The sequence below is a fragment of the Enhydra lutris genome, unplaced genomic scaffold (genome assembly GCF_002288905.1).
Source record: "Enhydra lutris kenyoni isolate GAN:26980312 unplaced genomic scaffold, ASM228890v2 scaffoldscaffold1, whole genome shotgun sequence".
In the NCBI taxonomy this organism is placed as follows: domain Eukaryota; kingdom Metazoa; phylum Chordata; class Mammalia; order Carnivora; family Mustelidae; genus Enhydra; species Enhydra lutris.
This window is the reverse complement of record NW_019154085.1, coordinates 66,230,807-66,241,891: the sequence shown is the minus strand read 5'-3', so window position 1 is coordinate 66,241,891 and position 11,085 is coordinate 66,230,807. Positions and strand designations below refer to the sequence as shown.

The following is an 11,085-nucleotide window of genomic DNA, read 5'->3' as shown; positions in this document are numbered from 1 at the left end:
GTCACGTACGGTCCTAGGACGATGTTCTGAGGGTGAGCGTAAGGTTCATTCGAAGGGCTCTTGGGGGCCGGAGCCCCCGGCAATCTGTCTAACGCTGCCTTATAGGAGGGAGCTGTAGGGCTTTCTGAAAACACAGAGCACCCCATCTCAGCGTCTCAACTCTATGGGAGATACCAGGGTTTCTGAGAAGCCTAGGGATTTCAGGTGGAATGGTCACAAATCTCTCCAGGAGCTCTTATTCCGTTCATTTCCCTTTCCCTTCCCTTCAATCTCTTCTTTTTCTTCCTTTTAAAAGGAAGAAAATTCTCCCGCGGACTGTCTTGCAAACTTCTGTGCGGAGGCAAATCCCGCAGAGAGGCTGTGCCTGTGTCGGGCGAGGGTTCCCATGTGAGTGTGAGACTGCGAGGAGTGTGTGAACGAAGGATGTGTAACTGCGAAGTGTGCGTGCACATGTCAGTGTTTGTGTGAGTGTGGACTACGCGCACGCGTGTTCTAGGAATGTGTGGCATGCCGGCGCGCGAGTGAGCGTGCGAGGCCGTCAGGTTGTGTGACAGTGAGGAGTTGGACTGCGTGTGTGAGGCTGTATGAGGACGAGTGTGAGTGCGCGCGCGCGCGTGAGAACGGTGCATGTGTGAGCGCACGTGTGTTCGAGTCCCTACTCCTCCCAGCGCTGCAAAGTGCAGGGGGCGGGGCGGGCGGCAGGGGGCCTGCCCGGCTGGATTCCCGCATGCTAGTTCCGGGGCGGTCGGGTCTCCAGGGCTTTATGCACGGTCTGGAGGGTGGGGACTGGCGCGGCTAGAAAACGGGATGCCTCGGCGCGCGGCTCGGCTTTCCCCCACTAGGACCCTGCCGAGGTGCAGGCCTCCGGGAGCGCTCGCTAGCAGAGGCGCGGCGGGTGCTGTGTGTTACGCGCGCCCACCTCCTGGGGAAGGAACCACAAGGCCGGGGCCGCGGATGGTCGCGGGGATGGAGCGCGGGGCGACGGCGGTGGCGTGCGCGTTGCTGCTGGCTTTTGCCGCCTGCCTGGGGCGGGCCAGTGGCCAAGGTAAGCGCTCGCTGGCCGGAATTCCGCGCAGAGCACCGGACTTAACCGGCAGTGGCAGGGGTCGGGTCCGTAAGCGCACTGAGGGCACCGCGGCCAGACAGGGGCTAGGGCAGGGCGGCGGCACTGGAGCGGCTCCCGGCGGGGCGCTCAGGTTGCTCAGCGAGGGGCGAGCTGGAGCACCCCTCCTTCGCCCGCCCGGCAACTGAGCAGCCGCAAACTTGAGAAGGTAGCTCCGCGGGTTTCGGTGACAGCGCGCCCCACGGGGACCCCGTCTTTGTTCCCACGGGACTTTCTCCCGAACCTCTGGAAAGCACTCCGCAGTTGGAACCCGGAGACTGAAGTTCTCCCAGCCAGTGCGCAGTCTGCCCCCCATACAGATTTGTTTTCTGGGGGCCTGGGAGATTCGCCGCGGTTCTCCGCGCGCGGTGTTCCACCTGCAGCGCTCAGCCGGGGAGATCCCTTGGCGGGCTAGAGCACTCCCCCCTTCTCCTCAGCGAAACTTGGTCCCACGTTGACCCTCAAGAGACCGCATCTCGATACAGATCATTTACGAGCCGAGATAAGGCCGGGAGGCGGGATTGGCCGAGAGAACAGATATACTGGGGCATTTTCTTTGAAGGGTTTTCCTTTTCAACTGGGAGGTGGGGGCTTTTGTGTTGATGAATGAGGCCCCGTCTGTGCGGCCAGAGATTTGAGGGCTCGGATGGAGAAAGTTTCGGGGATGAAGCACTTAAAAATTCTCTCAGGTTGCTAGAGTTTACATTTTTACAGAAACAGGCAGAGAAGAAAGGGAGGAAGAAGTCGAGGGGATAAAAACAGTAAGGGGGAAGAGGAGAGAGAAGACAGGTAGGAATGAAAAGGGAGAGAAGGAAGGGAGAGAGGGAATTTGAAGACAGATAGAAAGTAGCGCGCGGACTGGGGAGGGGGCGGGGGGGTGGGGGGAAGACCGACCAGGGAAGAATGGGAAGGGCGAGGAGGAGGCAGGGGAACCCGCGAGCTCTCTCCAGGCTTTGCGTTGCTAGGTAGCAGCCCGGAGCTGCGTGTGACTGACCACCAGACAGACAGAACGGACGCTGCTGCCTCCGCGGGGACTAATCTGTCTGTGGGGACGGGAGAGTTCTCCCCCCCCCCTTCTTTCCCCTCCTGCTCCTTCCTTCCCGTCGGACAACTTAATTGCCCTACAATGAAAATGAAACCCCTATTGTTGTAGGATTAGCCAAAGCAATAAATTGATTTCCCTGGATCACATATTGGGGTTGACGGGTAGGGACTGTAGAAGCCCCCATTTATGGAGGAGAGGGAAAAGCCTGTGGATGGGCCGTGGCATGTATTCAAATGGTTAATCTGCTTTCTTTCCTCAATTCTTAGTGTAAGCTCCTTAGAGGGAATCAACTAAGTAATTATACAGCAACTCCTAGCAGTACCCATTTCAGACTTCCTGAGAAGAAATTTGGAAATGCCAACAAACCCCACTGGTCTTGTAAAAATCTTTGGAAAGGGAGGGGAGGCAGGGGGAGACTTAATAATTCTTGTTTTGAACACATTTTCTCAGTGTTGTTAGCACAGAAAGAGGATTTATTAGTATTGTGGTGGGTTTGCCGCAGTGCTTAGGGTGATATACATCTTATGTCCTAAATATAGCCTTAGGATTTACTATATGCTCCTGTCGGTGCCTGGCAAAAAGAAATCTTGTCCGGGTTCATCTGGGATACATCTGGATTGTCCCCATACAATCAAACAGATACTTTATCCCCTGGGTTGATGGTTTAGTCACCAAATAAACTGTATTTACTCTTCTTAGTAGTTTACATCCATGCCTCTTCAATAATAATTAATAATATTATGTACAGTAAGAGTTACATATCATAAACTTACATATGTGGCAGACCCTGTTCTTAGTGCTTTATGCTTAGTGATATTTAATCTTTATAATAACGCTTTGATATCAGTATTCTTACAATCCCTATTTTACTAATGGGAAATGGAGGCACTGGGCAATGAAGTAATTTGTCCCAGGTCATACTGTGGGCAGAGTTGTGAGGCCAGTCCAAGAGAGGGTATAATTTCACTGCTATAGTATGTGACTCTCTCCTCTATTTCCCTCTTTTCTTTTGTACTAAAAATGTCATGCTCCCTAGGTTACTACCCATGTGTAAGGTTTCTAAAGAAACTGGCATTTTATGTCTTTGCCACAGAAGGTAAAATCTACCTGCTTTGCCATAACAAACTTTTTCAGAAATTCTTTTCAGGTTTCTATCACCTTATCCCAGGTATCCTCACTCCCAGTCTTCCTACTTGTCCTCTGAATATACTCAGCCTGGAAGGTTAAGGAGATTTCTAGATTCCTGTTGTATTGACACTATTCAGGTAGAGTGTGATGACCTTGTAAATGTCCTTATGTTAGCACACATTTTAGGTAAGATCTTCCTGCAAGGTTTGCATCATTAGATATTGGAAAAGAACTCTGAATATTTTATGGTTAGTCTTTAGAAAAATTATAGCATATCTATAGCTAAAATTGTTTGTGTATTCATATTTTGCATAATGCTTTGAAGAAAAGTTTAGAGAGCCTAACTGAGCTCTGGGGCCAAGCTGTCTGGGTTTCAGCAATGGCTCTACACTTTCTGGCTGTGTGACCTCAGGGGAAGTCAGGAAACTTTCATGGCTCAGATTGCTGACCTGCCAAATTGATGGGATAACAGGAGGGATCTGTTCTGTGGCATTTATTAACATAAAGAGATAAAAGGGCGGAACGTGTAAGGCCTATAGACAATGATCGTAACTAGCAGCTATTATATTGACCAATACTAAAGGTAAATTTTTTTTGGGCTTACTATTCATATTTCTAATTTCTCAGTGTGCATAAGGAAGTCTTAGGCATGTTTCACTAACATTTATTTGAGGAATTCCCAGCTCTTAGGATATGCCTGGAAGGTTTTTTGAGAAAATGGTATTGATCTTAAAGTTACATTCTTTCCTCCAATAGATGCTTAGTTATGCCTTTTACAGTTAGTATCAGCTTTATGACAATTACATCTTCAGGTGAAGTTTACATATTTAAAAGGATTCTGGGGCCGGTAATAAGCATGCAACATTTTGTGTCTGAAACATTTTGGTTCTATTACATCTCTGATACCACTGCTGCTTTTACTTCCCAGCAGTTGGCCTTTTCCCGCCCCTGCTTGAAGTTCTTACTGGCCAGTTTTTATAGGGCTCCTGCTCAAAATCCCTGATGCAATCTTGTGCCTGTCCTATTCTAATAGAAACTTAGACTTTTACAGATGGAGGAAATCTTAGCTATCAGCTGATCTACTTGCATTATTTTATAGATAAGCAACTAAACCCTGGAGGGAAGAAGAAGGGGCTGAATGGAGTGAAAGGGGGGTGGTGAAGCCCTTCACCTAAGGGCATGTTACGGAGGTTAGAACTAAGATCTAAACCCCGTCTCCTCTTTGTGTCCTTCTAATTGATCATTTTTAGATACATGTGCTTGGAATGTCCTCAGCCTGGTTGGTTGAGGAGGCCTGTAGATTGCCTTTCTGTTGATTTCTGACCTGACATACGAGGAAAGTATGATTGATGAAAAGATCACCTTGGTCAATCCTCTTAAAAAAATTGGATGGGTCACATATCTCAGGTCTAAGAGAAATCTCAAGTCTAAGAGGATAGGTTAATAGAGCCATGTGTTTTCATCTTGGTCCAGAATTTATTCCATGTTGGTGCTCCAGCTTCCAAAGACCATACCTGTAGATCTATTTTTCAAAAATCTTGGGCCATCAAAGCATATTCCTAGGTTTTCAGATTTCGTAGTACAGACTGCTACATGGATAGGTTTTTAGTCTTAATTCATGGTAATTGATCATTGTCCATGTTCTCTAAGCAGGTACTCTAAGAACACTGACAGGTTTTATTTTATTAAAAAAAAGGTATTTAATTAAAAAATTTACAATAATGGTGTCAAGTTCTAAGAACCCTGGCCAGGATCTCACCAATGTTAGAAAGATTTGACATGTTTCAGCCTGAGTTTTAAAATGGTCAGATTGGTGTTGTTTTGAAATATCAGAGACATTTTTTTTTTTTTTTCCTAAGCAAAGAACTTTCTTAATCTTGTTTCAAACTTCATCCCCAGGCTTCTTCAGCTTAATTAGCTACAAAGAATGAATTGTGTATAAGCAAAAACTGAAAAGAGGTGCAGTGTCCAAGGGGCTTGGGCTTAAAAATATTAGAGATCTAGATTTTATCAGATCCGTCAACAAAATTTTAAAGAGCAGTCATAATATAAAATAGCAGCTCCCAGTAACTTCTTCACGTTTTATCTTCTTCAGAAATTGACTCAATTCAGTTTGCTTCATTCTTGGAAGCTTCATCAAAATTCTCCACAAGATCTGGAACTTCATCATCATCATCCTCTCCGATAGCAAGTGGTGCTTTTCCATCCACAGATTGTGTGGGCAGAGCTTCAGCCAGTCTTCTCAAACTAGTCAGACTTACTGCACCAAGTTGGTTTAAGATACCGGGTAGCATTTCCGTCAGCTGCTTTGTCTCAGCATGGCCTGTAATGGTGAAAGTGTTCGCTGCCAGCGATGCCTGAACTTTGGGGTTGTTAAAGTGGGTCACTGTTCCTTGGCTTGTGAACATAGTCACTTCTTCAGAACGGGAGATATTGTTTACCCCTAACTTCTTTATGGAGAACTGAAGTTCTTTATCATCTGCTGTAGCTGTTCTATGAACCACCTTCTTTTGGCGAGCATTTCCTTTCCCACCAATGCGCACTTGTGCTTGCAATTTGGCGAGTTTCCCCTGGTTGGTGATAGTTTCTTTCATCTTGTTGGAGCGGAAATGGGACTGCGTGGGGGACTAGGGGTTGGCGCTCAGGGGGGTCTCCTGGCAGACCAGCTGAGATTAGGTGCACACATGTGGGGACGCAAGATGGCAGCTCCAGAGACATTTCTTTGATGCTTCATGTGTTCTGTTGAGGTCCATGGAAATGTTTCCTAAGCAATTTTTTCACAATCTCCGCATGGTGAAATGAAGTGGGAAGAGTGTGAGATTTTAGAGTTAGAGGATCTGGGTTTGAATCTTGACTCTGACATTTACTATGTGGGAAATTCAGGACAATACTCAACTGCTCAGGTCAGTTTTCTTATTTGTAAAATGGGCACATATCTACCTTAAAGGGTAGTTATGCCAATTAAGTGAGATTAGTGTGAAATGTTTTATAGATTGTGAGGTCTCACATAATATATTTCTATCCATTTTTATTAACCTCTTCAAGAATTTAACTTTTTTTCAAATTTGAGAAGAAGATACTGTAGTATCTTGTGGGTTTTTTCTTTTTCTTTTTAACACAGGTGGTTCTTTGATGCATCTGTGCATGCTGGTTTATCATTTTATTTTATTTTTTTAAAGATTTATTTATTTATTTGACAGAGAGATCACAAGTAGGCAGAGAGGCAGGCAGAGAGAGAGGGGGAAGCAGGCTTCCTGTTGAGCAGAGAGTTCGATGTGGGGCTTGATCCCAAGACCCCGAGATCAAGACCTGAGCCGAAGGCAGAGGCTTAACCTACTGAGCCACCCGGGCACCCCTGGTTTATCATTTTAGTGGTCACAACTTTACATATTAGTCTAGACACTTAGGTTTGTAAATGACAGAACTCTAAACTGCTTGGAGCCAAAAGGAAGTTTATTGAAATATGTAATTGAAAAGGTAAAGCTATTAGGTTGAAACATACGGGATTGCTGTTTTTCTAGACAGCCGAATACTGGCAATTTCTTTTGACTCAACATAATATAAAATGGGGGCTCAGACTATCTCAGGCTGATCTGTTTTCTCTATCTCCTAACTCTGGGATGACTCTGTTCTCAAATGTTTTCTTTACTGTTCTAAGATGGCTGTCAGTGGCTCCTGGAGCCGCATCCTTTCATGTCATGACCACTAGGGAAAAACAAGAGTTTTTGTCTTAATTGTTCCCAACAAAAGTCTTAGTTTCATTTTGGGCTCTTAGGTCACAAACTCATTGGAGAACCAGTCACTGTATCCATGGTATGAAGTGTGCCCATGGCTTAGGCTTGGGTATATGCTTGGTCCCGAAGTCATGCACTAAGGTTGGACTGTAAAGGGAAATTGGGGAGAGTGACCAGGTGAACAGAGGCTGGGCTCCAAAAACAACACGTGTCTAGGATACCTCATCAGGTAAAACCAACTGATGTTATTTTTATTTTATACATGAGGGCAGACTTACAAGGCTATAGAAATTTCTCAAGAGCACACTGTCTTGGGATAACTCAGTGAATTGAAAGGGGGAAAGTATTGAAAATATTAAGGCAAAAGACATGATGCTCTGTGTTCCTGTGATCAGGTTACAGCTTTAAGTTTAGGAGAACAGGGGAAAGAAGGACTTTTTAGAAGGTTTACCTGTAGAGGTTTACTTGTAGCTTAAAGGAGTGTTTTATTTGGAGCACAACTTGTGGTGGACAGGAAAGTTCTGGAAAATAAACTTACAGAGCAGAGTATAGGAGCTCTTGAGTCCACTGTGTGATTTCATTTTTCAGCGAATCCTAGGCCCTTTCTCCTTTCCCAACTAACTCTGCTCTCTTGTTTATATTCTTAAGACTTTGTCCCTTTTGCAGGCAGGAGGCCTTGGCTATGAGAATGGGGTGGAAAGAAAGAGGAGAAGGAGGGTCTGGAGACATACTGAAATGCTTCTATGGAGACAGAATACATCTTGGTGCAAATCCAAGGGTCTTTAGCATTTAACCTGAGGACTGCTTCCGTAAATGATAGAGCAGGTGTCTCCTTGGGTTAATTCAGAAATGCCAAATAGATGCATTCCATGCCAGTGGTTATTTTGCTGGTCTTTAAGTCTTATTTCTGATAGCACGTGCTGAGAAACATTATCATTCCAAAAGTAAGATATGGGTACTTTTGACTTAGGACAGTGCCAAAACACAATGTAAGGAAATAATAAGTCTCTCCAAGAAAGGTGACAGGTTAGACAATGAAATTTCATGTTGAAAGCTCTATGCTTTTAGTCATTAGCCCTCAGGTCATGCCTGACCCCCAAGGTTATTGGGAACAGGGAGAAATGAATGAAAGGAGGAAATGTAATTACCATTCTGTGCATTGAAAAGTTAAGCCACTGTTACCATGGATACAATGGCTTGTTTATTGTCCAGATCTCGAGATCCAAGTTTGTAAGCAATACTAGAGGTCTCCTTTAAGTTTATGTACTATCAGTCAGTAACACATGAAGATTCTTTCTTAGTAACTTTGACAATAAGTCTTTACTCCCTGATGTACTGATTGACATTAAGTAACAACATACCTACTTTTGACGGCCCAGCAGGTGTTAAGGAAACATGAAAAAGGGGAAGAAGACCGTAAACTACAATTCTGTTATGCTAGACTTTCTTGAATTCCCATATAAAAACATCCTGTCCTATCGTGTCAGAGATTTGCTTGCCGCTTTGGGCCCAGTTTTTGGTTTTTATCTTATTAACAAGGAGAAGCTTGGTCGAGTAAAGGCTGAAAAATCAAAATAATTTGTTTCATAGGAAAATCTTCAGATAAAGTTGAATTTAAGAATGGAGGTTTTTTTTGTTGTTTTTAAATCTGAAATATGTCAGTCTTACCCACGATATAATTTCATTAAAGGAGAGGAGAAAATGTCAACATGTGCTTCCACACTGGTTTTAATTTCGATGTGGGGAAGGGTGTGGAGGATACTCTTCATTGTGAGAAACCAGAAACTGAAAACCCACCTCAAACTGACTTAAACAATAAAGGGTATTTATTGGCTCACGTTAACTAGAAAATTCTGAGGCAGAGTGGGGTTCAGGTGTGGGGCATTCAGGGCTCCAGTTCTCTCTCTTTGTGTTTTTCTTAACTCCAGTCTCTTCTGGGTTTCAGCATTGTTTTCAGTCTGGCTTCCCTATTATTATCATAGCTGCCAGAGCAAATGGGGCTACATGTTGTCTTGATCATATCTAAGGGCAGTTCACCTGTGAGATTTTGGTTATGTTCGCAAAAGCATTATTTCATAACAGCTTACGGAATGCTCTAACTTCTAGAGTCCCTAGATAGGAGTCAGCCAGCTCTCACAACTTGGTATATCATCACAATCACCTAGGGAGCTTTGAAAAGTAGATAGATTCTTAGGCCAAAACCCATACTTACTAAAGCAGGAGGATGGACATCTGTTTTTAAAGAGTTTCTGGTTGATTCTGAGGACTAGACAATTGGGGAACAACTGATCTAGGTAGCCTTTCATTTTTTGGTTTTGTAACTAAAGGTATACTAACGTGCCACTGAAAATTTCTTCCGGTGGTAGTTAAGGACACTTCGTTAAATCCGTGCTTTCTTTTGGGTGGGATGTTACAAGGTAGCTACAGTAAGAAGGAAAACTAGTCTTTCGTATCTAGAGCCTCCCCCCTTCCTGCGCATCTCCTTTCCTGGCTGACATGACTGCCGCTCCCTAGAGCCTGTTTGTGTCTTAATTGTGTTCTTTGCTCTTTCCCTGGACACCCTTGAAGTCCTTCCTTGCACTCTAAGAACCTTAGATTCTTTGAGCTGAACAGCGGCAGTTGGAAGTCTCCTAACCCTTTCTTACCCAAATCAGACAGATTGCTCTATAACCACTATAATCGCTCTTCAATTTATCCCAGAGTATCCCGACAGAGTCCGCTGGCATCTAAAGCAGCCATCTATCCCATGGTTGGAATGTGAGTGTCTGAAAACCTTGTAGCTCGTTTCTTTTACATTCTAAGCCCAATTCTTTGTTGACCCCACTGGGACTTAGAGTCCGTGATCCTACCACGTCTACGCTATCCCTCAAATCCTACATTTTATTTATTTCCTTGGCTTACATTTTTATTACTCATCATTAACGTCACTTCCTTGCCTATAGGGCCCCCTTGTCTTGCTCTCCTGAGCTCTGCAAAAGCCCAGTCCTGGTTAAATCTAATACTCCACATCTGCATTGCTGTAGCTAAATGTGGCAGGAGAAAAACAAAAAACTGTTGACTGGTCTCACGATATATTTATGAAACTAATCTCAACCTCAGACTTGCTTCCTGGCTAGGCCATTTGCTTTCCTACTTCCTTACATCTCTTTCTTCAACCTTCCAACACCACCTGCTCAGATGACATTGCTTCTTATAAATGTGAAAATAGAAGCAGCCAAAGGAGAACTCCACAAGCCCCATAACTCAGCCATCATCACCTTCATGGATTCTGTCCATCTATTCTATCTTCTGCCTGTTACAGTGGATTAAGTTTTCCATGCTCTGAAGTTCAAGCCATTTATTCATGTTTTAGATTGAATTCCATCTCATCTCACTAATTGTCTTCTCTCTTTGACCCACATTCCTGTCACCCTGTTTTCTTTGTTCTTTATGGCAAAATTCCTTCCCAGATTTGTCCATATCCACTATAATTTCTTTCCTCCAGTTTTTCTCAAATCCATACCATTCAAGTTTTAGCTCCCACTTTTGATAAGATCTTTCACCATGGTCACTAATGATCCCCATGTCGTTAAATCCCAATAATCCATTCTCAGTTCTTTTTTTATTTAACTGGTCAATAGCATCAGACACAGTGTATCCTGCTTTCCTCTGCAAAACATGGAATTTGGCTTTTAAGAAACCATATTCTCCTGGTTTCCATCTTTCCTTGATCATCTCTGCTTGCTGTCTTTTTGGTATCTCACGCTTGTTCCTGTCCATCTCCCTGACTACTTTTCATCTCTATCTACCCTACTTCTTTGGAAACTCAACCTGTCTCATGGTTTTATCATCTGTATGTTGACAACTTCTAAATTTATGACTCTCATCCAGACCAGCACCCTGTATCCAGACCCATATATCCAACTGCTTATTTGACATACCCACCTGGCTGCCCAATAGTCGTCTCAGATTATACCCAAAACTGAACTCCTAATCTTCACTAATGCCCTAAACCTGCTTTCTACATAGACTTTTCCATCTTAGTAAATGGCTGGCCCATCCTTATGCAGATTCCAAACCTTGGACTCTGGTTTAAC

General features: G+C 44.1%; 1 protein-coding gene and 1 pseudogene across 1 annotated transcript in view; one reads left to right on the top strand and one right to left on the bottom strand.

Annotated features, from left to right (window-relative positions):
- Positions 1-807: 807 nt before the first annotated feature.
- LOC111141989 (LDL receptor related protein 2) overlaps positions 808-11,085 on the top strand; it is a 202,141-nt gene continuing 191,863 nt past the window's right edge. The window contains exon 1 of the mRNA XM_022494900.1: positions 808-1,045. Coding sequence (XP_022350608.1) covers positions 808-1,045 — 238 coding nt within the window. The remainder of the gene's footprint in view (positions 1,046-11,085) is intronic.
- On the bottom strand, positions 5,380-5,869 carry LOC111141993 (annotated as a pseudogene).